At 38.4% G+C, this 24,832-nt stretch overlaps 1 protein-coding gene across 8 annotated transcripts in view; it reads right to left on the bottom strand.

Moving 5' to 3' along the window:
* RAPGEF6 (Rap guanine nucleotide exchange factor 6) overlaps positions 1–24,832 on the bottom strand; it is a 207,433-nt gene that overhangs the window by 14,814 nt on the left and 167,787 nt on the right. For 6 of the 8 annotated variants that reach the window (XM_060177662.1, XM_060177643.1, XM_060177648.1 and 3 more), the window contains 5 exons: positions 21,841–21,964; positions 19,045–19,068; positions 15,006–15,226; positions 12,049–12,240; positions 6,947–7,081 (listed from right to left, as the gene is read on the bottom strand). In XM_060177662.1, coding sequence (XP_060033645.1) covers positions 6,947–7,081; positions 12,049–12,240; positions 15,006–15,226; positions 19,045–19,068; positions 21,841–21,964 — 696 coding nt within the window. Of the gene's footprint in view, positions 1–1,724; positions 2,430–6,946; positions 7,082–12,048; positions 12,241–15,005; positions 15,227–19,044; positions 19,069–21,840; positions 21,965–24,832 lie in introns of those variants that run through there. The other 2 variants (XM_060177669.1, XM_060177634.1) reach the window with 2 other exon arrangements.

Genomic DNA, 24,832 nt, shown 5'->3' on the forward strand with positions numbered 1-24,832 from the left:
TGAGTAATTCATCTCCTGTCTCCCTATTGGAGGAGCGATCTAAGAGATTTACCTCCTTCCCCTTCATTGTCAATGGATCTTCTTAATAATTTTTGTTGACCTTGCAAAAAAAAAAAAAAAAGTAACCCAACTTCTTTAGCTTAAAAATAAAAAGTGGTAGCAATCTTAACAAAGTGCAGAACTTAAAGAAGCATTTTTTTCTTATTTACTTAGAGAAAGAGGTTCCAAAAGCTTTATGACGTGGCTGAGCAGCGGTGCCTCTGGAAGAGCATACATATTTTACCATGCACAAAGATCCAGGTTCAAGGCCCTGGGCCCCACCTGCAGGGGTAAGTTTCATGAGTGGTAAAGCAGTGCTGCAGGCATCTATCTATCTATCTATCTATCTCACTCTTCCTTTTTGATTTCTGTCTCAACCCAATAAACAAAGAACAAATTAAAAAATGTTATATAAGAAGAAATACCTTTTTCTTTTTTTAACTGCCACAAGGCTGAGTGCCAGTGCTACAAATCTACCACTTCAGGCAGCCATTTTTTTTTTTCCCTTCCCATCTTATTTGACAGGACAGAAATAATTGAGAGAGAAGGGGAGACAGACAGGGAGAAACACTTGCAGACTTGCTTCACCAGTAGTGAAGCATTTTCCCTTCAGGTGAGGAGCGGGGGCTTGAACCTGAGTTCTTATGCATAGTGATATGTGTACTTAATTGGGTGTGCAAATGCCCAGCCCCCAAGAAACATAACCTTTATACTCAAATATACTCAAGCTATTAAAGAAAAATTAGTTGAACAATAATCTCAGTATGTAGTTTTTATGGGAACAGGCAAAAGACAAATGGAGACAAGTTAGTTTCCTGAACTCAGGATCACTGCTATTTCTCATTGCCCTTCAAATGATTAGGAGTGGGGACAGGATATGGTTCACTGGGTCAGGTGAATGTTACACCTTGCTTAACTCCCTGGGTCTGATCCCTGGTATCACATGGTGCACCATAGACAGCACCTCAGGAGTGGAGGTAGGCTTTCCGTGGATGGTGGAATAGTACTTTGGTGTCTAGCCTTCCCCCCACCCCTATTTGTACCCCACCCAATTTAATAAAATAAATGGATTCAGTGGCAGCTCAGTGGTCACACATGTATGAAGCCCAAGTTTATCACCATGGTACCACATAAAAGTCAGCCTGGAGTGGTGAAATCCTGACAACAACAACAACAAAATAAATAAAAAGAACATTTTGTCTGCTATATGGCATAAAAAGATTGTTTCCCATTCTGTAAGGAGTCTAGAGAAAACAAATTACCACTCTTTTATTCTAGGAAATACACTTGTTCTGCTATTCTAAAAACAATTTCATCCACATGGCTAAAAAAAAAACCAAACAATTTTAAGAATCACCTAGGAAGCATATTAAAATATACATTCTTGGCCTGTTTCTAGCAATTTAACTTTATAAGGTCTGTAGTTTAGAATAGTAGCTATATTTTTCAGCAAGCTTCCCTGGTGATTCTGAGTAAGATATGAGACACACTTTTTTTTTTTTTAAAGCTTTCAAAGTAGGTTCAGAATTAAAAGAGCAATAAAATTTTGCTAGGCAAGGTTCTGACCAGTTTGTTATTGGGAGTTTAAATGTGAAGCTAGATACTGGCTTGTGAAAAGCCTCCTACAGTTAGTTAACTCACAAACTCAGTTTCTACCAGCAGGAAAAATAAAGTCAACTATGGAAAACAAGAAGATAAAGTTTACTAACAATAATAAAATAACAATAAATACAAACAAGGCACTTTTATCAATATGACTTTAGAGGACCTGTAACACTAATTATAAAATGCTTATAAGCAGTACTTACTACATCTTCTGTCTGAGCTTTGACGAATGCCTTACTTTAAGTCACATTTACATCAATAAGTAAAAATAAATTAAACACTACAATTAAGTTAGGAACTTCATCAGAGTGTCTTTCTCCTTTTAGACTTGAAGCGCGTATGGAAGCAGTTTAAAGCATTACTGTTGCCTTGGCTATTGGAATTGAAGATGTCAGTCCCTTTCTCATCTTTGATGTTGCTTCCAACATCTTTCACTTTCTCACAGCTTTCTGTAGCTTGATTGTGATCTGTGTCCTCTTTTTTGTTGTTGGCTAGTCTCTCCCTTGAAAGAGTTCTTTCCCTAAATCTTCTAAACGGGGAAGTCATTCTTTTTCTCGCTGCGTTCTCACAATTTGTCCTGTCTCTATTCTCCTCAGTGGCCTTCTCGATTCTGTCTGTTCTCTTGGCTGTGCTTCTGGTAATCTGAAGGATTTTCTTTTGCAAGTAAACCCCACCTATTCCGGGGCAACTCTGGCCACTGATCTTGGTGCTGGACTGACGGGGAGGGGATGAGGAAGACCCTGAGAGATGCAGCAGGCTGCTGAGATCAGACATGACATTGCCAACTGGAGGGAGAGATGCAAAAACCCTGTCATGATCAATTAATTTTTTTCCAATCACTAACAGTTAAGTCTGGTTTACATAACAATCTACTGTTTAAAACCCTAACATTTTGACAATATCTGAAAAATTCAAAACTAACAATGTATCCAATGCATGGCGGGTCTACTATATTGTATGAATATATCAGTCACAACGAACATTCTCCTTGAATTGATTACCTTGATTAGAATAGGCTGGTAGAAAAATGGTGAAAATTAACCAAGCTAGTAAAATAAAAAATAAAATATGGCGATTATCAGATCACCAGAATTATTTCTGAAAAGTTAGTATGTCTAGAATTTTCAGGCAAATCCTACTTCAGAAAAGCTTAGTGGGGTCAGGTGGTAGGGCAGACACGTTACAGTGTTCAGGAACCCAAATTCAAATTCAAGGGAAAGCTTCATAAAAGATGAAGTAATGTTGCAGATGTCTTTTTCTCTATCTCCCCCCCCCCCTTTATTGCTCTGTCTCTAGCCAATAAATACATACATTTTATTAATTTATGTGAAAAAGTAAAAGTTTAGTAAAAACCAGATAGGACATATAAATAGTTTCCACTGTAGGTCTACATATAAAGTATGTATAAAGTAGATTTAATAAAATGAAATATTTAAGAATAAACCTAACCAAAGAAGTGGAAAGATATCCCATACTCATGGATTGGAAGAATTAACATCATCAAAATGAATATTCTACACAGAGCCATATACAAACAGTGTAATACCTCTCTGGTCCCACCAAGTTTCTTTATATGTAGATCTACTTTATATGTATAAAGTAAAATTTATGATCCTGTTGTATTTCCAAGGTGAAAAGGCAGTCTTCCTTTTAGCAATGAAGAAATAAAGGTTAAGGTTGCTTGAATTTTTCACTTTTTACAAGTTTTTGTTTAGTAGTTCAGGAAGTGGTACAGTGGATAGAGAGCCTCGACTTTCAATCATGAAGTACTGGGTTTGATATCTGGCATCACATCCACCAGAGTGAAGATCTGATTTTCTTTCATAGATAATTAAGTTTTTTTTTTTGCTTCCAGAGTTATTGCTGGGGCTCAGTGCCTGCACTACGAATCCACTGCTCCTGGAAGCCATCCCCCCCCCCCCCGCCTCCCACTTTGCTGCCCTTGTTGTTACCCTTGGTGTTTTCATTGCTGCTGTTGTTGGATAGGACGGGGAGAGGAGGGGAGACAAAGAGGGGGAGAAAAAGCTAGACACCTGCAGACCTGCTTCACTGCCCATGAAACAACCCCCCTGCGGGTGGGGAGCTGGGGCTTGAACCGGGATCCTTCTGCCGGTCCTTGCACTTTGCACCATGTGCACTTAATCCACTGTGCTACTGCCTGACCCCCAATAAATAAATTTAAAAAAACAAAATGAAACAGTATCTGTTTAATTTTCCTTGTAAAAAAATTTCTTTTGGACATAGCTGGGTATCACAGCTCCAGGTCATCGTTTTTAGGTAGAGAAAGAGACACAGAGTCATAAGAGAGATGCCAAAGCACCAAAATGGGTTCCCCAATGTGGTTGGGGGGGTGCTGGAAACTGGGTCACACTAGTAGCAAAACAGCACCTGACCCTCCCAGGTGAGCAATCAACCCTTAATCAACCAGCCTTCCTTCCTTCCTTCCATCCTATTTTATTAATATCGTGAGAGAAGACAGAGAGGCCAGAGCAGCACTATGACATACTTAAATGCAGCACTAGAGAGAAAACTTAGCTATCTCAGTGGTGAGAATGGATTCTCTGTTGGGAATAAGAGCAATGGGAGAGTTTCTATTCCTTTTATCTCTTCTCACAAGTTACATTCAGGCATAAAACATCCAATTTGATTTAACCAGCTTCCTGGCTAGAGAACTGTCTAAATGGGCATCTGAACAGTTTCCAAAAGGGGTAGAAGGTACCTAAAACAGACCTAGCTTTTCCCAAAATGGAGACTCCAAATCTCACCTGCAATACTGTTACCTTAGGATCATGATTAGTCAACTATTTGTTCTGCTTTATATCTTAATACTTTTTCAGCCACCAGGTTCCAGATGCTACCATGATGCCAACCTGACTTCCCTGGGCACATGACCCCACCAATGTGTCCTGAAGTCCAGCTTCCCCAGAGCCCTGCCTCTCTAGTGAGAGAAAGAGACAGGCTGGGAGTATAGATCAACCTGCCAATGCCTACATTCAGCAGAGAAGCAATTACAGAAGCCACATCTTTTACCTTCTGCACCCCATAATGATCCTGGGTCCATGCTCCCAGAGGGATAAAGAATAGGAAAGCTACCAGGGGAGGGGACTGGAATATGGAGTTCTGGTGGTAGGAACTGTATTGAAAATGTTCCCCTCTCATCCTATAGTCTTGTCAATATTTCATTTTATAAATAAAAATTAAAAAAAAAGGAATAGGTGGCTGAAAAGAGAGTTAACATATAAAGCCAAACAAGTTGTTGACTAATCATGACCCTAAAGTCTGGAATAGTGCAGTTGAAGAGTTGGGGGACAGAAGCCGGACCTTCCACCTTCTGCATCCCACAATGACCTTGGGTCCATACTCCCAGAGGGTTAAAGAATAGGAAAGCTATCAGGGGAGGGGATGGGATATGGAGTTCTGGTGGTGGGAATGGTGTGGAGTTGAATCCCTCTTTTTCCTACAGTTTTGTCAGTGTTTCCTTTTTATAAAAAAAAAAAAAAAAAAAAAAAAAAGGAATAGGAAATCTTTCAAGGGAGGGGATGGGATAAGGACCTCTGGTGGTGGAACTGTGTGGAAATGTCCCCCTCTTATCCTATGATTTTTGTCAATATTTCCATTTTATTAAAAAAAAAAAAGAGGGGGCAGAAAGTATGTCTGAAAGAGCTTTTAGAGATAACAGGTACTCTGCATATGGACCATTGGTAGACTGAATCTGGACCATTGAGTAAGACTGCTCTAGTCTTACTCCCAGATGTGATAAGGGGTACTCTAAATAGGAATACACAGAAAGTAGAATCAAAAAGGTCTGTTGGGGGGTCGGGCGGTGACAAACACAATTAAGCACAAGTAATACTATGCGCAAGGACTTGCACAAGGACCAGGGTTCGAGCTTTCACCAACTACAGGGAAGATGGTTCACAAGCAGTGAAGCAGGGCTGCAGGTATTTATCTTTCTCCCAATTTCTCTCTTGTCTGCTGAATAAAATGGAAAAAAAGGGGGGAGGGTGAATTGGCCACCAGGAACAGTGGATTCATAGTGTTGGCACCGAGCCCTAGTGATAACGCTATAGGCAAAAAACAAAAAAAAAAAAACAACTGTTGTGCCTTACAAATCATGTAAAAGCTCACCTGATAGAGTATACTTTTAACATGCTTGAAAACCTGTATTTGAGTTCCCTCATGCCATATGGAAATATCATGCAGGCAAATGTTACAGTGGCTCTCCTCTGTTCCTTTCTCTATCTTAGGTTGGAAGGGGGTAAAATGGGACTGCCAGAATCAACCAGGTATGAAGCCCCAGCAAACCATAAAATATCATATTGGAAACATACAACAGAGTCATAAATTTGTGTTTTTATTAATACTTGTATGATATGTATTGTTTATATGCAATCCTTGATTTTTTACTAAGCCTTTCTTAGTAGACATCTGAATGAAAATTCCAGCTGTGTGAAGTGGTGTGTGTACGAATAATAATGGAGCTATATTACCCTAAAGAACAGTGAAAGAGAAGAAATGCTTCATTTTACTAAACACTTAATGTATCTCAGGCTTTATAAATAATATTTTGTTTTATCCTTAATGTGAGGTCCCTAAAATAAGTGGTATTTTTTTTCCATTTTATATAGACAGGAAGTCCTGGTCTTATAAATCAGTTGCTTACATAAACATAGATTTTGTGGTCAACAGAGCCAGGATTTAACTGTGGTCTGACATCACTATACTGCATCAACAATACCTGAAAGCTGATTTAACTCTTCTAAAATAACATATTCTTATTCACTAATGAAAGTTTATCAATCTACATACTTGTTTCTTCAGTCTTGTAGTTAATTTTTTTTAGTTTTAAATATGAGACTACATTTTAAATTAAGAAAATTGAGAACAATATAAAAAATCTGCACACCATCTGACAATTTTGATCTCTGCCTTACCTCTTATCTATGGCTTGTCTTCTGTGTCAAGAGTTTACACTTTGGATATAGAAGTGCTAGCTACTTGATGGCACCATAACTGTGGTGCATCTACATAATTCAACCCAAAACATGAAATGCAAAAGTATTCAGAGTTATGCCTTTCTCTGCACCCCATAAAGATCTTTGGTCCATTTCCTTAGAGGGTTAAAAAATAGGAGACTTGCAATGGAAGTGAGGGGATATGGAACTCTGATGGTGGGAACTGTATCCCTCTTATACCACAATCTTGCCAATCATTGTAAAATCACTAATAAAAATATTATATAAAAATACAGTTAGGCAAAATATGTGCCAAAAAGCCAGTTCGTACTGGCTTTTTGTCTTACCTTTGCGAGGGGAACCTTGAGGAGATGCAGGAGGACTAGAATGTAAAGATGACGCCACAGAAATAGTGTCTTCTGTATGCTTCTTTCCACCCAGTTCTTCATTTGTTCCTGTAACTTTCTGAGATAAAGTTGTACCTAAAAATAAAACCAAAGAACTAAATAAACATCATTTCACAATTACAATGTCTATACTCACCTATCTTACTACATAACTAAAGCCATGATGCACAATGGTGAGTGTAGTTAATTGAAATATGTAAACAACAAACAGGGACTAAATGGGTAATGGCATACAGAGATTCTAACTTCAAGATTATTTGTCCAAACTCAGCTAGTCAGCATAGACCAGATTATAATATTTTGTATTTTTTATTTGTTTTGTGGCAGAAAGAAGAACAGCTTAGTCTGAGTATAGTGCCCCCCCCTCCCCCAACACACATGCACACACACACATTGTCACACTTGGTGGAAGTCTTGGAAAAATCATTTTCTTTTCCTTATTTTTTTTTCCTTGCTGGTACTTCACTGCTACAGGTTGATTTTTTTTTTTTTTTTTTCAGATAGAATGAGACAGAGACAGAGTGACAGAGGGTAAGATACCACACTACCTTTAGTCCATGGGGGACAGGCTTGAACCTGGTTCATGCTCATGACAAACCAGGTGACCTATAGATCCAAACTGTTCCCTCTCCTTTAGAGGTGGCCTAAGTAAAGGTGAGGCACATGACAGGGGCAGTGCAGAGAGGGTAGCACTGTCACTACATCTGTGCTGAGGGGGAACAAAAGAGGCTGCAGGGCTGCCAGTTCAGCCCTTTTTAAGTATACTGAATTCACACTACAGGAGAAATAGAAAAAGAATAATGAATTTATAAAAAAAAAATAGTATGAGGCCTACTGGAAATATACTTGTATGGTTCCAATTATTTCCCTTGTTCAACAGTTGATCTTAGTAGTCAGTCAAACTTAGCAATGGTTTCAGTAAAGTTACATTTCTATATACACCTCAAATAAATATCCACAAGTTACTAAGTCTCTCAATCTGTAAGACCAACTTGCCATTTTAATATAAATGTATTTATCATATAAAAACAGTTACATTACAGAGGGCAAGTTACAAAGTATATCAGGTATTGGTATAAGTAGTAATGCCTCCTAGAGGATGACATCTAAGTTAAAAGCCAGAGCTAGAACAGTCCCCTTGTCCTCCCTTGTTGGTATGCTTCTAAATTCTGCTTATAAGACTTCCTGTTTTGATCATCATGTTAGGTTCTTAGGTTCCCTTGTATTGCTTAACGCTGTGGTCTATTTACATAATCATTGTTTTCATTGGTTTAATCCCCACTGGTTCGCGCACTTTTTCCTTTTCCCCACCCCCATCCTACGTACTTCCTCTTCCTGACACTTCCGCCTCAGGAGATATATAGGACAGTATTTATAATGATTAGAGAGTAGATTGTTAAACTGCATCCCTACTCATCAATAAAGATTGAACTGCGTTCCCAGCTCAGCCATGAGTCTCTGGTCGTCTTTCTCACACCCAAGAAGCTGGCCCAGCATCTGGTGCCCCGAACTGGGACCAGCACTCTCTGCCCACAAATTCATCAAGTTCAGCATTTTGCACCAAATTCTCTTTCTTTCCCTAGTCACTAACCTAGTCTAGGTTCTAAGCAACTTTCAGTTAATTGCTACATCAAGTTTCCATTTGGGCTCTTTATCTGTAGTCTCACTATAGTTGCACTTCCTACTATAGTTCTCCAACATTAAGCTGCATTATAACTTTCTTTAGCTCAAATCCCTTCAATAGCTACCCACAGACAACATTCCTTTAGCAAACCATGTTATGATTTTGGCATGACTGTTTTTTAGCACACCTCATTTTCCTTCATGCTGGGAGGTTGTTTAGCTGTTAAGAAGAAGAAAGGACTTGAGAGCTAACTAGCTTGGGCTCAACAATCAACTCCATTACTTAATAGCATTTTGCCATATATTTTAGTCTTCAGTGCTTTCTCTATAGAATGAAAGTGACATCTTATACGGTTATTATGAAGAGTAAATGAATATGAAACAATGTCAAGCACCTAAAACTATTTCTGATTACTGTCCTGACTTCCCTGGCCAGATGACCTCATTAATGTGTCCTAGAACCCCACCTCCTCAGAGCCCTATCCTACTAGGGGAAAGACAGAAACAGGCTGAGGGTATGGATTAATCTATCAATGCCAGACCTTCCACCTTCTGTACCCTGTAATGATCCTGGGTCCATGCTCCCAGAGAGATAAAGAGTAGGAAAGCTTCTAATGGAGGGGATAGGAAATGGAACTCTGGTGATGGCAACTGTATGGAATTGTACCCCTTTTCCCTTATAATCTTGTTAATCATTATTAAATTACTAAAAAATAAAAGAACTGTGTCTGACACTCATTTTAGCTTTAATTATTGTGTCTCAACATTTCACATTATCTTTGTATTAAGAGGCAGCAAACTGTCTTTACCCCCTGCAGAAAGAAAACTTTACTTTTGCCTGAACCATCTCTCAGAATATTTGCCAAATCATCTCTTTACTGACCAACCTTTTAGACTGCTGAAGTATTATCTTAAATTTTTTTTTCCTCTGGGGTTGGGGAGACAGCATAATGGTTATGCAAACCGACTCTCATGCTTGAGGCTCCCAGGTCCCAGGTTCAATACCTCACACCACTATAAGTCAGAGCTAAGCAGTGCTCTGGCAGTAAATAAATATTAAAAAAAGAAAAAATTCCCTCTGAAGCCCTACTGTACCACCCCCCTGCCTTACTCCCACTTTTAAAAAAGTATATTCTCTCTCTGTATATTTATACTACTGGCACAACAATAAGAACATTATACTGAAGCTAAGGGTGTGTCTTTATATTATGTGTCTCTATGTAGGTTGAAATAAAGTCTGGTAAAGGAGGGAGGACACTCCTTATTCAACTTAGGTGTGGGGAGCCACATGTGCCCTCAAGGTTGCTATTGGCATGGCCATAGAGTTTATGTTAAAAGATAGTTCCTGGGAATCGGGCGGTGAAGCAGCGGGTTTAGCGCAGGTGGCGCTAAGTGCAAGAACTGGCTTGAGGATCCCAGTTTGAGCCCCCGGCTCCTCACCTGCAGGGGAATCACTTCACAGGAGGTGAAGCAGGTCTACAGGTATCTTTCTTTCCCTCTGTCTTTCCCTCCTCTCTCCATTTCTCTCTGTTCTATCCAACAACCACAATATCAGCAATAACAACAATATAATTACAACAAGAACAACTAGGGCAACAAAAGGCAAGATACAAGATACAAAAAAAAAAAAGGGATAAGATAGTTCCCGCTTCCCTACACCTTAGAGTCTTTGTTAAAAGATATGGTCTTTTTCCCCATGAATCACCCAGGACCTTCCAGATAAACGGCTGACTACCATGACAAATAATATAAAATATAATCATAAATGAATAGGAAAGATACATCCCCCAATACTCAGTTGGTCAAGGCACCAAACCTCTTTTTCTATAAAGCATTCAAATCAGATGCCCTGCTAACCACGAGAAGCAGATTGTTTATGTTTCTTCCACAGGAATCCCAGAAAAAAAAAAAACATCTGGACCCCTGCACACCCTGACATCACCCACTAGATGGCACGACTACAGTGGCACACCCCCCTGAAACCCTAGATGTCACCTGACGCGATCTGAAGAATCTGATTCACAGACTCCAAGGACAGAACCTTTTTACTGCCTGTCTACCTTTCCTGCTTTTGCTTTGACCTGTCACGTTTTGGCGGTTCCAGCTCACAATCTACAGAAAAGCAGAATTCCAGAGGCTGACCTTCCTCATGCAGCATTTCATCCCCTGCCATTTCTCCCCCTAGTCGCCTACTTTGGACTGAGACTTCTATTGGACTTGCTGGTATACCCTTTGGACACTTTAGACAATTTTACAGCAGCTTCCTTCCCTTCACGTTGCTGGTTTTTCATAGACTGACCCTGAGTAGTTCATAGACTTTACACACTGTTGCCCTGGGCATTAGATAAAAGGAAAGGGGGAGATGCTGGGAAATTGTGCCAATGCAGTCACATCTGCCATGTTGTCCCCTCAGGCTACTGCTAGTTCCCTGGAGAGTTGGGACATTCTCGGAGTGCCTGTTCAGCCATGTTGTGCCCTCAGGACATTGTCTATATCCCCAAGATATCTGGAGTGCTCTGGTTACTCCTCCCCCCTCCCATTCTCACAAGAGTTATCATCCTATCCTGGAGTGCTATGGTTACTCCTCCCCCTTCCCATTCTCACGAAAGCTACTCCTATAAAAACCCTTTGTTTTCCACACCTCGCTCTCTTGCCGGCACTCCACTCTGGTGTTCAGACGCAGGAAAGGTTACTGCGTGAGGTGGCCATTTTCTCTACCTCCATGTGGCCCAAACTGCTTCTCTAACACCCAACTCTGAGGTGCCAGCACGAATAAAGATTTGTGTTTCCTCTTCGCTCCGGACCCTCTCTCTCTCTTCTCTGTGGCCTGCGCACTACAACATCTGGCTCTACAACACTTAGGGTTTCAAAATAAAAATAAATTCACCAAGTTCTACTGAATATGTCCTTGTGTCTACGTCAAGTAATAATGCTAATTTCTTATTTGAAAGCTTAAATAGTGGTATTTTTAAAACAATAAACAAAAGTATTGTGGATAAAGTCTACACAGTCTAACAGGAAAAAAAGTATGGTCTATACTTTATTTTCTTCTTGTCACTAGGTTTTTTTTTTAAGGGCAATTAGTGAAAAACTAGGATACAGTCATTTTTAGAGTAAGCAACTACATTCTTATAGATGTATTTGAAGTAGATAATAGATTAAATACACTTCTGAATGCAGTGAGCCCTGGGTATCCAAGTGCACTGTTAATAAGCTTTATATTGCCATGATTATGGCAGTTTTAATGCTGGCATTTATGCCATCATCAAATACCTATAGGATGAGATGCTTTTTGATTTACCAATGATGATAATACCAAACTATAATTGCTGATCTCCTGAATATTTATAGTAATTTTTCATCCTAATTCTTATAAAAATTTCAGTTAAGTGAATGTTACATTGATTGTGAATACTTACTCAATGTGGCAGGTTCTTTCACTTGTCCTTTTTTCCTGATGGGGTGTAAATTAACAGCTGGCACCTGAAGTACCTGGCTTACTCTGTGTGGTTGATGCAAATGAGCCTTAGCAATGTGGCCAACAGATCTCATAGGCACTGGAGACATTTCTGATGATTTGGCTGATCTTTTCTCACTGAAATTCTTGGTTACTAACAGAAAAGAGTAAGAAATAGATGATTCTGTATTTTTAAGGAAATGTTATTACCAATGACAATAATAAACAGTTGCATTAAAACCACCCAATTGTAGGAAAAAACAGGTTAATATTCCCAAGTAATTTAAGTATCATAAAATACTATCTCTGAAAATTAAGTTAATTTTACTTTCTATATATTTTAATTCACTAGTTGGACTAATAGGTTAACCACTATCACCCTACCCTGAAGGGCGAATTAAAAATGATTCATCTAAACTAATGACATATTCACCTCTTTATAATATACTTTCAAGTCACTCTCCACATTACAGTGCAAGTGCCTCTTACAATGTGAAAAGCTGATTTCATCACATTGCATTCTTTATTAAAATATCCTTGCATTAAATCATTGGGTGACTTACTACTATCCTTAATATGTTATTTTAAAACAGACATTTAAATATAAAGAGTTTATCCATAAAGACTGTTGAAGTTTCTACATGTGTATTATGAAGAACCAAATTCTTTTTTTTTTTTTCCCCCTCCAGGGTTATTGCTGGGCTCGGTGCCTGCTCCTGGAGGCCACTGCTCCTGGAGGCCATTTTTCCCCCTTTTTGTTGCCCTTGTTGTTATAGCCTCATTGTGATTATTATTATTACCATTCTTGATGTTGTTCGTTGTTGGATAGGACAGAGAGAAATGGAGAGAGGAGGGGAAGACAGCGAGGGGGAGAGAAAGAGAGACACCTGCAGACCTGCTTCACCACCTGTGAAGCGACTCCCCTGCAAGTGGGGAGCCGGGGGCTCGAACTGGGATCCTTACTCTGGTCTTTGCGCTTTGCACCACATGTGCTTAACCTACTGTGCCACTGCCCGACCCCCGAAGAACCAAATTCTATCATGTTCACAAATCAACTTTGTTTGGGCTTGGGGTAGCATTATTTAAACATTTAAAAACTATTTTCAATTAAAAGTAATACTAAATATTATGTAAAGAACACCAGTTAATGTTATTAGGAAAAAAGAGTGACAAATTTGCTTCATAATGAAGAGATAGTAACAGTTTATAATGGGGGCTGGGTGATGGCACACTCAGGTCGAGCACCTGCTTTACCAAGCACAAGGATGTTAAGCCCCAGCTCCCCAGCTGTAGGGGGGGCAGTACACACACACACACACACACACACACACACACACACACACACACACACATAATGACACACACACAATGAATTACTTGGGATAATTTTGATGATGATACCATCCAAGGGAGGGTCAGACACCTTCAATAAATTATGTGTCTGGCTTTGAACTGTAAGGTAAAAACAAATCTTAAAGGTTCCATACACATTTTTAGCCTACATTTCAATGTACTATTTTCACAAAGCTGACAAGATTCCTGACAGACTAATGTGTGGCAAACACACACAGACACACACAGACACACACACACACACACACACACACACACACACCTTTAATGGCCTTATAACACTCCTTGTACTGCTAGGGAGGACTGCAGGGGTGGGAGGCTGGGGCATGAATGTGGAAAAGAATCTAGGTTGGAGGTAAGAATGTTTTGCTGATACCTATTATGGGTAGATGAGAAATTGCACCATGTGTCAACAATTATGTTTTAATCCATTAGTCCTCCACATAATATGATAAAAAATAACATTCACTTATAATTTAACATAAATACACTAATCTTTTTTGATATTACAACAGCTTAAACCTTTAATTTCTGCTGTATGTTTATGAGCAAAAAACATATGCATTCTATATGTGATTTAAAAAATCAGCTCTAAAAAGATCAATATTGAGATTTGTTTCACCTAATACTTATCGACACCTGTAGTACATCAATTATAACAGCGTTTAAATTTCTTCTATTTCCTAATTGGTAAATGACATTTGTAAAACAAAAGGTAAAAATCTGACATATACTGGGTTGTTGGGAAAATCATGACACTCTTTTGCGTAGAAAAAAATAGGGCAGAAAATAGGTAGTATAACGGTTATGCAGAGTCTCTCATGTCTGAGGCTCCAAAGTCCTAGGTTCAATCCTCTGCACCACCATTAAGCCAGAGCTGAGCAGTGTTCTGGTAAGAAAAAAAAAAAAATCATGTCTTTCTCATCAACCTAATATTTACTTATGAAGGTACAAATGCTATTAACAGAAAGGCTCTTTTGCAAGATTCTAGGTTTCCTAAGACTTTATAGTGCTTTTAAAAGAAGAATGGCTTTATTTCTTGCATAGGGTAATCAAGACTGATAGGATTCATTAATATGATCACATTATGCTTTTGGTATGCCAAGAATCTTTTCTGAGTAAAATTAAGTCTTTAAATGCTGCTTTACTAGGAGTGACATTTTCTTTTTCTTAACATTTGCTTTTCTTTTTCCCCCTCTCAAGCGTTATCACTGGGGCTCAGTGCCTGCACTATGAATCCACTGCTCCTGGAGGGCATTTTCCCCTATTTTTGTTGCCCTTCTTGTTATTACTGTTATTGCTGTTGCTGAATAGGACAAAGAGAAATCGAGAGAGGAGGAAAAGATAGAGAGGGGGTGAGAAGGACAGATACCTGCAGACCTGTTTCACTGCCTGTGAAGCAACCCCCCTGCAGGTGGGGAGCTGGGGGCTCGAACCGGGATCCTTACACCAGTTCTTGCGCTTCATGCCATGTGCGATTAGCCTGCTGTGTTACTGTCCAGCCCCTGGAGTGACACGTTTCTGTATATTACTGTTAGCATCACAAGACAATTAACTTGAACTCACAGGTACCGTATGCAGGTTCCCACTGAAATGACATCATCTGGAACTTCTCCTCATCCGTTTCCACATCCAGACTGGAAAGATACTGCTTCACTTTCCTTGCCATCTGGGCATCCTCATATAGCTTCTTGGCATTAAGCAGGGAGCTGCGGCGTGCTCTTTTTTTGTGAGCACCTCCTTGAACATCCAGCATGTTTGAGTTTGTGCTGCCTTGACTCAGTGACCTATAAAAAGATAGAAATCAAAATAAAGAGCTATAATGATAAGACTTAAGCATGGCAGGTTGTAAGTTTGCTCTGTTAATGCTATTGCATGCTTATGCATATGAGTTAAAAGATGAAGAGCATTAATGCAAAGTAATATAACACACATGACAATTATCTGAATTTTAATATCTGACAAAGTGTAGAACTCAGAAAAGAGTAAGACAATTCCTCCCTGAGTAATGAACTACACTTATGACCTGTGTGTGTACTATGTAACCCATGGCACAACTATGACAAGTGAAAATGTTCTTCTGGTCCTGTTAGCCAGACAGCAAAACACATCCCCAAAATAGGCAAGAGACTGGATTAGGACAAGCACATCCTTGACCAGATCTCTGCACCATGGTTCTTCAGCAGAGGAGTGCATAGAATACCTTTGTGTGTGCTGCTTTGGATAAACTGATATTTCTGTGGAACATACTGATCAATTTTGTCAGTAACTAGATATTAGCCAAGATTCTGAGAGAACAATCAAGAAAAAATAAGAGCATGTATGCTAAATTCAAAATGATCAGTGATTAGGGTTCGGAAGATAGCTTAACCAGTAGGGTGCATGCTATGCTGTGCGTGAGGTCCTGGAAATAAGTCCTGGCGCCACATGTGAGCACCATCTTAGAGCAGTGTTGTAGTCTCTCTCCGTTCTTGTTCTGTCTCTACACCTCTTCCCTTTCTCTAACCTTCAAACAGTTAAAAAATGAAAGAAGAACAGAAAATTGGGGTGGGGAGGCCACTAAGTGCTAACTCCCATGCACAAGGCTCTGGGATCATTTCCTGACACTACACTAAAAAAGAAACAGTCAGAGACTAGAAATGTGCTACAAAATTATGTTTCCACTCAAGAATAGCTAGGCATTATGGTACATTCTAGGAATAGAGACCTGGAACCTGTGGACTTTCTTTGGCAATGACTCTAAATCTGATGGAATTGCAAGATGGGCAATAACAAGTATAATTTATGGATTTTGATGGAGATATACTGATGAATTGGTAAGGGTGGTGGCAGGATAACAAATTTTAAAGAGGTGAAAAACTACTTATGAAACACTCAGAGGTTTCTAAAAAAATTACCTCAAAAACAATAACTATTAGTAAAAGGGAAAAAGAAAAAAAAAGTAGTACAACTTTAATAAGTTACAACTTTACCCAATTTTTTTTGATAAACATACAGTGACAACATTCAGAAATAGTGAAAAACAGGAACTGTGATGCTATTTGTATTTTCCTTAGCGAACAGAAAGTTGTTAATCATTTTTTATTTTTAAAAGCAGCTGCTACTTCAAAATAATAAAGGCTCTGTAGGTTTTCTATTGACAAATTAGCCTCATACTTACAAGAACACATTCTAACTATGTAGATTACAGTCATACCATACTTTTCCAGTGATTATAACTCAGTTTAAGCAAACTAAAATCCTAATGTTTTCACTGAAAATTAACTGAAACAAAGTTATAAAGTTTTTTTCTTTCACTAGATTAAGAACTCTAAAATGGGGTGTGTCTTACAGTTGATGGCAACTATATTATGGTTTCCACTACTGTACATCTAGGAGCTTCAAAAGTTGAATAGTTCAGAATAAAAATCCAATAATCTTAGTAAATTATCCTTTTAACTTCCAGGTATCAAGTGACTATAAAGAGACAGCAAATCTAACAAGTTCACCAGCATTCCCAAGGGAGAGGTATCAAAAGGATATACAAAAAGCCATCCTAAGAGCTCAGCATTAGCAACTTTCAATTCTTTTAAGGCTTGTTTCAAGAAAATTTGCATTAACTACATGCATTATCCTGACACAAAATGCAACATCATATGGGAAGGGAGTGAACCCCCCTCCCCCCAACTAGTAACTGTAAGGACCTGGATTGAAGCCCCTGGATAACCTAGAGGGATAAGCTTTAGTAGCAGAGAAGCAGTGCCACAGGTGTCACTCTCCCTCTCTGTTCTGCTCCCCCCCAACTTCTCTGTTTAAAAAGTGACTAAAAGATGCATATTATAAATATTATTTTAGAAATAACAAAAGCAATTTAATTTGCTTATATTTTTCTTTTTATGAACATACAAGGGTGTTATGAGTTATACTTAAAGGTGCTACAGTAAGTTTAAATAAGAGCTTTTTCATTAAGTACAATTTCTCAAGAGTAAAAAATGCAGAGATTTTTCTTATTAATACATAAAATAATGGTGTGACCAACAACTGATGGCATTTTAGACTCAAAGAAATACAGTAAAGCCATGCTAACATTTAGGGGCAACTTTAATACACATATGCAACAATTATATCTTAGTTGACATAAGAGATGTCTCCAAGTCTATAATATAAACAAAATTTTACTACATTGTGATAAATGACAGGGTCTTCTAAGCTACCTGCAAAACAGAAAACTATGTTGATGTAAAAGTGAAAATGGCCAGTGACTCCAAACATCTGACAACACACCCCCAGTACTTAAAACACAGTCGATGTGGGGCTGGAGAGCCAGTTCACCTGGGAGCTTGGTTGCTTTCCCATTCGCACGAGCAGGTTCAATACCTGGTCACCACAACACTGGGGTAAGCTGCAGTGCTGTGGTGTCTTTTCGGTCTTTCTTTTTCTATCTGAAAATGTTGGTCCAGGGTGGTGAAACCCCAGGGACAACAAAAACCATTAACAAAGCAGTTGATATTTTATGTAAGTCATTCATATACACAAATTGCTATGAAGATATACTGCCGATTATTCTTCATAACAGTAATACCAAGAATAAATTTCTATTTTTAGTGAGAACCAGAAAAGAGCAAAGCATAAATGCACAACACAGAAGAAAACACATGAAAAACACTGAAGGAAGAAAGTAGAAGGAAGTTCAGATTCACTAAGCTTCAACAGAAAACAAGACTACAAATAAGGCAAGACTAAAGTTAAAAAAACAAGTGGCTCACAAGCAAATCTTGCTTACATGTAATGAATGGCACCTAACTTCATGGTTCACTGCTGTCTTCAAACAACAAAGTTCTTATGAAATTTCTTTGTTCATAAAAATCATTTCCCATCTAGAAATGAAAGGACTACAAAAATGATTTCTTAGATCCTAAGCATTCTTTGACTCCAACAGATATCTAATTATGTATATGGAGAGATATGAGCCTACATAATAACAAAAGTAGCACTGTTTTAAGAGAGATAAGTGAGTCTTTAAGATGACGTATGTTTGAAATAAAAATCAATCAAAGCTTTAAATCTTATGGTATTAGTGGAGATGAGGAATTTACATTTACCTTCTATTCATTATATACTGACTTGGTTTTATCGAATAGCTTATTTGGATAAAGGTTGTCTCACTGTGGAAAACTAACAGAAAAATGTAACTTTCTCAGATCTCTTATACATTTTTACATGATGATATAGTTACCTAGGTTTGCATCCATCATTAATGAGCTTTAAGATTTATCATGACAATAGAATATCTATTTCATGGGTAGTTAGATAATTAAAAGATTCATATAGAGTGCTTTAATGCAGCGTATGGCACATGGCAAGCACACAGCAAATATACACTGTCATCACTCACCTAGTTAAAGTAGAAAAGGGGTTTATGGGACATGAATAATGGAAAAATAAAGGAAAACAAAACCAGTTCTATCACTACTTTCTGCTTGTTAGCAAAAGGCGTTTGTCAGGAATGCTGGTTGACAGGGTTAATAGAACACATGCTATCTTAAGTGCGTGCATTAATGAAAGGGATGCAATATGTTAAGAGATCCACAACCTTCATTCCAGTTGCATTCATTTCTACACTTACCCCAGACTTCGCCACCTCTTCTTCCTGTAAGCAAGAGCCACAAACATTGAAGCATGTGTTTGAATAGGAAAGCACGGAAAAAAAAGACAAGTTGAGAGTCAGAGAAACTATGGAGACAGAACAGAACAGAAATATTTTACTAGGAAAAATAGTAGGTTAACAGTAAAATGACCTTAATGGAATGTGAGGGGAACAGTGTTTACAAGTGATATGTACGGAAAGTCAACTCCTCCCTCCCACAATATTTCACAACCATAGTATGATTTTAGACCTAAATAAACTCAAGTGTTACGTTAGTAAGAAAGTTTAAGAAAAAAATACTTATTTATAATTAAATTTGAATTCAAAGTTTTTGGGTAAAGAAATATAAATTAAGGAATAGAATTAAAAAAACATTTTTGATTCACTTATTTTAGTGACAGTATGCAATTATAATGAACAAAGATTCTTATTTTTAAGTGTAGAATTTCTGGAAATGTATTTTACAAGATAATTTGACCAAGATTTCTAATTTTAAAGTAAAAACATGTCATGAAAAGTCCTTACAATATGTATATTCCTATGTAACAAGTGGACTAAGTAAAGTTCACTGTTATTCATCTATTCGTGTGTCATCCCTCCCCAACTGTCCCCCACCCCCATGACCCAGCTGGTCTCAATAAATTGCACTCCATCCATAGGAGGTCAAAAATTTGTTTTTGGTCAGAAAATTAATTCACTGGCCACAAAAGAAATATATACCACTAAAATGGACAGTACATTTCAGTGCCAGTTGACAAAACTGACTGAGTTCAGTTCAATATTAATGGTTTTGTTTTCACCCATATTGTATTTTGCTTAGCCTATGTCATTGCCAAGAAAATAGCTAAGTCCATTGATTTTTCTCTTTTCTCTCCCTCTTTCTTTTTTCCTTCCTTCCTTCTTTCTGTCTCCTTTGCTCACTTCTGAAACACAGTTATGTGCTTAGTGTTATCAACTGATATGGCTGGGTCACAGATTTATTACATCTTCAGGAACCAGAGTGGTAACATACATGAGTAAGTAGAGATCCACACAAGACAAAAGAATGTGGTGGCGGTGGTGGGCCAATGTATGTGTAACAAAAACAGAGACAGACAAACAAAACAAACAAGCCTTCTACCGGGCCTGCTTTAATCTCTGGTTCTTATTATTTTCTACTTTCACTTTGCTGAACAATGTCATCTCTCAATACATGCAGAGGTTCTCAGGGGGGCAGAAGTGGGACAGGGAAGAGGGTATCAGATACACCTCTTCTTCCCTATGTTAGGATCTCTCAATTAGAGCAACATCAGACCAAATATTTATGAAGCTTCTGAGCAGTGATCAAAGAAAACAGAACAACCTCAACCTACTGATTCTGTTTAATTATAAAAACTGTACCTCCAATTTTAAGGAATCAAGTTAATATATTTTTAGTCACAGGAATTTTATCTGGCTTTGTAAATGTTTATTTTTAAAAGTCAACGCCCATGTTCAGCGGGGAAGCAATTACAGAAGCCAGACCCTCTACCTTCTGCAACCCTCAACGACCCTGGGTCCATGCTCCCAGAGGGCTAGAGAATGGGAAGGCTATCATGGGAGAGGGTGGGTTATGGGGATTGGGTGGTGGGAATTGTGTGGAGTTGTACCCCTCCTACCTTATGCTTTTGTTCACTAATCCTTTCTTAAATTAAAAATTTAAAAAAAAAAAAAAAAAAAAAAAACTCTTATGTACCAACGCTATATAGATTACATATATATGTACAGGCCTAAAAAAATCAGAACAAAATTTGAAACCCTAATGTCTACTTAGGGTTAAAATTATAAAAATTACTAGGAATAGCACATTTTTTAATTTTAAAATTTAGTGTTACTTGAGAAAGCCTTTATATGTACAAAGAAAATGAATTTTAGAAACATTTTTAAAAGACTAAGGTAGAAAGAAATACAAATAGTATTTTCCATTTTCTATTTATTTATTTATTTATTTAATCAGAGCACTGCTCAGCTCTGGCTTATGGTGGTGCAGAGGATTGAACCTGGAACTTCAGAGCCTCAGGCATGACAGCTTGTTTGCATAACCATTATGCTATCTACCCTTGCCCATATTTTCCATTTTCATTGAAGATTAAAGCATGCTTTAATTTTCACTTTCAGAAATATTAATTTACATGCAAATAAGCATCTGTACTATCGCTTGAGAAAAAAGGGGATCTTTAAAATAATGAGATACAGATTATAGAGAAATAGAACTTAACAATATTTAGTAAAGGGCAAACAAGAGCTCACTTTTATAGTGTGCATGACTCAGGTTTGATCTTGACCTCACTGTACCAAAAAAAGTTTTGGTGCTGGGGTGTCTCTTTCTGTGTCTCTATCTGTTTAAAAACGAAATAAGGCATGGACTGGCAAAAGCCACAGTGAAAATAGCAAAAACAAAACAAACCCAAAAACCAAAATGTAAGAGATGACTTACAGTTTATAAACTAGGTTAGAAAGCATTTCTAAGCAACTTTTCTGTGCTATAGTTCTTTTTTTTTGGGGGGGTACAACCCATGCACTTTATCTCCAGCTCTGGAAACATAACCTAAATGCACTGTTTCTTTTTCTTCATATGCAAAACTTGAATACCACCTACCTTTAAGGGTGATTGTGATGACCAATTTTTTGACATTATCATGTATAAAGTACTTAACACATAACAAATGAAGATAGTAAACAGACCATAAACATCATAATTACATCACCCTCACTCAATACCACCCTGCAACATTATTATGCATGCCGGTGTCATACCTCTGTCGAAACATCATGGCTGGGTCCATGTTAGCAGAAGTCATTCGAATAACTTGACGAATTTCCTTGGCAATCATCCTTAGTTTCTCAAAATTTACTAAACCATCTACTTTGGAGTCATTCCCTATAGAATAAAATTGAATTAAACACAAATGGCTCAAAGTACAAGGACCGGTGTAGGGATCCTATTTCAAGCCCCCAGCTCCCCACCTGCAGGGGAGTCGCTTCACAAGTGGTGAAGCAGGTCTGCAGATGTCTATCTTTCTCTCCCCGTCTTCTCCTCTCTCCATTTCTCTCTGTCCTATCCAACAACGATGACATTAATAACAACAACAATAACTACAACAATAAAACAACAAGGGCAACAAAAGGGAATAAATAAATACTTGAAAAAAATTTTCACAATTGATACAACGGTAACGATTTTTCAACATTGATATAATGGTAAGCTGTTATTTGGGGGAGAGGCAAAAATAAAAGCCTTCTTTATCAAACTGCCAATTTAATTTTCTTGTAGTGCCAGGACTGCCCATATGCACAACTCTAGCCCTACCTGACCAATATTCCCCACCCCCTCAGATTAAGAGAGAGAGCAAGACAGAGGAGAAAGAATTCAGCAATGATCTCCCTTCCATAGAGTTCCCCTGGTGCCCATCACGGTACTTTCATGTGGCACTAGGGCTCAGACATGGGGTTTCATGCATTAAGTAATGTATGTGCTTTCCTGGATGAGTTAGCTCCCATACCCACCACTTTCATTTTTAAAAACTGATCAACACAGGGGCTTAGGGATGGCTCACCCAGTACAGTGCACACTTCACCAAGTGCGGGCATATGGGTTCAAATCCCTGGACACTACATAGGAGCACGTGCACAGGGGAAGCTTCACAAGTGGTCTAACAGTGAAGCAGTGCAGTGTTGTTTCTCCTCTCATGGCCTATCAAAGAAGAAGTGTCTGCTAGGAGGAGGGTGATCACTATTAAGCCCCAGAAATAACTGGAGGGGGGAAAAAAAAGATAAAACACATACAGATGGTTTCACTCTGGTCCCAGGGAATGAGCACTGGGAGGAAATCTCTTACTACACAAACACTGAGTGTGTACAGCTACTAAAACCAATTTCATTGTTATTATAACTAAACCGTAAAATGTGGAACTCTTTAAATCTAACTCTAGATGTTCAGCCCTTGCATCTATTCATTTGAGAAGCAGAGTGTAATACCTGAAAACTTAAATTTTTGTCAGAGGTTACTTTTGGACTTAATTATCCTCTAGTTTTCTTTCTTTCTTTTTTTTTAAACTGTTAAGTACAAAAGCAGGTGCACCCAGTAGAACATGCTTATTAGCATGTGCAAGGAGCCTGGTTCATGCTCCTGGTTCCCATCCATAGGGGAAGCTTAAGGAGTGGCAAAGTTGTGCAGTAGGTCACTTGGTCTCTCTCTCCTCTCAGTTTCTCTCTGTCCAATTAAACAAAAGATCGTCCCTAAGCCCCCATGCCCCAGCAAAGATGCTCCCAATGCAGTGGCCAAGCAGGAATTTAGTCCTGGATTCTCTTATATGATAAAGTGTGCACTCTACTAGAAGGAGCTATCTGCCAGCCCTGGGAACTGGTAAGTTTAACAGGTAAGACACAGCTAAAAAGAATACATTGGACAGTAGGTTGGAAGAAAATAACCAGGATAAAATAACAAAAAGACGAGAAGTTAAAAGGGGGGAGGAGTGCAGGTGGTGCATTGCGATAGGGCCTTAAATGTGTGAGATTGAGGTCCTGAGTCTGATCTCTAGCACTACATGTGCTAGAGTGATGACTGCTTCTCTCTACCCCTCTCTCATTAATAATCTCTATTGAAAAGAATGTATAATACCACAGGGTTCACAGGTTGAAGTCAAAAATCCCCAAAGGACAGGTCAGAAGAGGGAAGATGAAAAGCAAAAGTGGTCAAAGATAACATAATTAAAGGAGAATTAAAACAAACAAAACCCCAAACTTAATACTTAGTCATCTCATAGAAAAACTAGAGAAATAGATAAAAAAAACATAATAAATTAGCTACTGGAAGAGAGTAGATTATAAAAGAAAACAAAATAAAAACAGCAAATAGGACTACAGTTAAAAGGTAACTTGATGGGGAGGGTCTGTGATTTACTATATACACAGCTCAGGTTCAAGGCCTCGTACCATAGAATAGGAGGCAATTCTGGTGTTGTGGTGTCTCTGCCTCTCTGAATGAAAAAGTCATTCAGAGTAGTAAGATTACACATGCATAGATTAAGAGCTCCAAAACTGAAGACACATGTATTTGACCAATAGCTTATTTCTCAACATCAACAATAAAAAATCTTCTTGAAATGTTAAATGGAGAGGGAACAGGCGGTGGCGCACTTGGCTAAGTTCACAAGGACCTGGGTTGAAGCCCTTGGTCCCCACCTGCAGGGGGAAAGCTTCACGAGTGGTGAAGTAGAGCTGCAGGTGTCTGTCTCTTTTTCCACCTCCCTCTCAATTTCTCTGTCTCTATCCAATAATAAATAAAAATATTTTTAAAATGTTAAATGAAGATAACTGTTAAAAAAAACTTATGCTTGAGGGGCAGTAAGACAGTTCACCTGGGAGAGAGCTTGCTTAGCCATGCATGAAAACTAGGTTTGAGTTTGGCTACCACCTTGCTGAGGGAAGCCTTGGTGCAATAGTGTCTTTCTCTTTCCTCTGCCTCTATTTGAAAAAGTTGGCCTAGAGTAGCGAAGCTCTGGTGACCAAAAAAAAGGAGGGGGGTGGAAGGGGTGTTTGAGGAAGTGAATCAGTAGGAGAGTATCTGCCTTAGAAGTGTGAGACCATGGCTCCATCCCTAGAACCACAGAAAAGAACAATAAAAACAAAGAGTAGATCTCATGGATGGTGGAGTCATGCTCTCTCTCATCTCTCATAAAGAAATAAATATGAAGTAAAGACACTTTCAGATAAATATCAAGAAATTTTATCAGTATCAGACTTGCAC

The sequence above is a fragment of the Erinaceus europaeus genome, chromosome 2 (assembly GCF_950295315.1).
Source record: "Erinaceus europaeus chromosome 2, mEriEur2.1, whole genome shotgun sequence".
Classification (NCBI taxonomy): Eukaryota; Metazoa; Chordata; class Mammalia; order Eulipotyphla; family Erinaceidae; genus Erinaceus; species Erinaceus europaeus.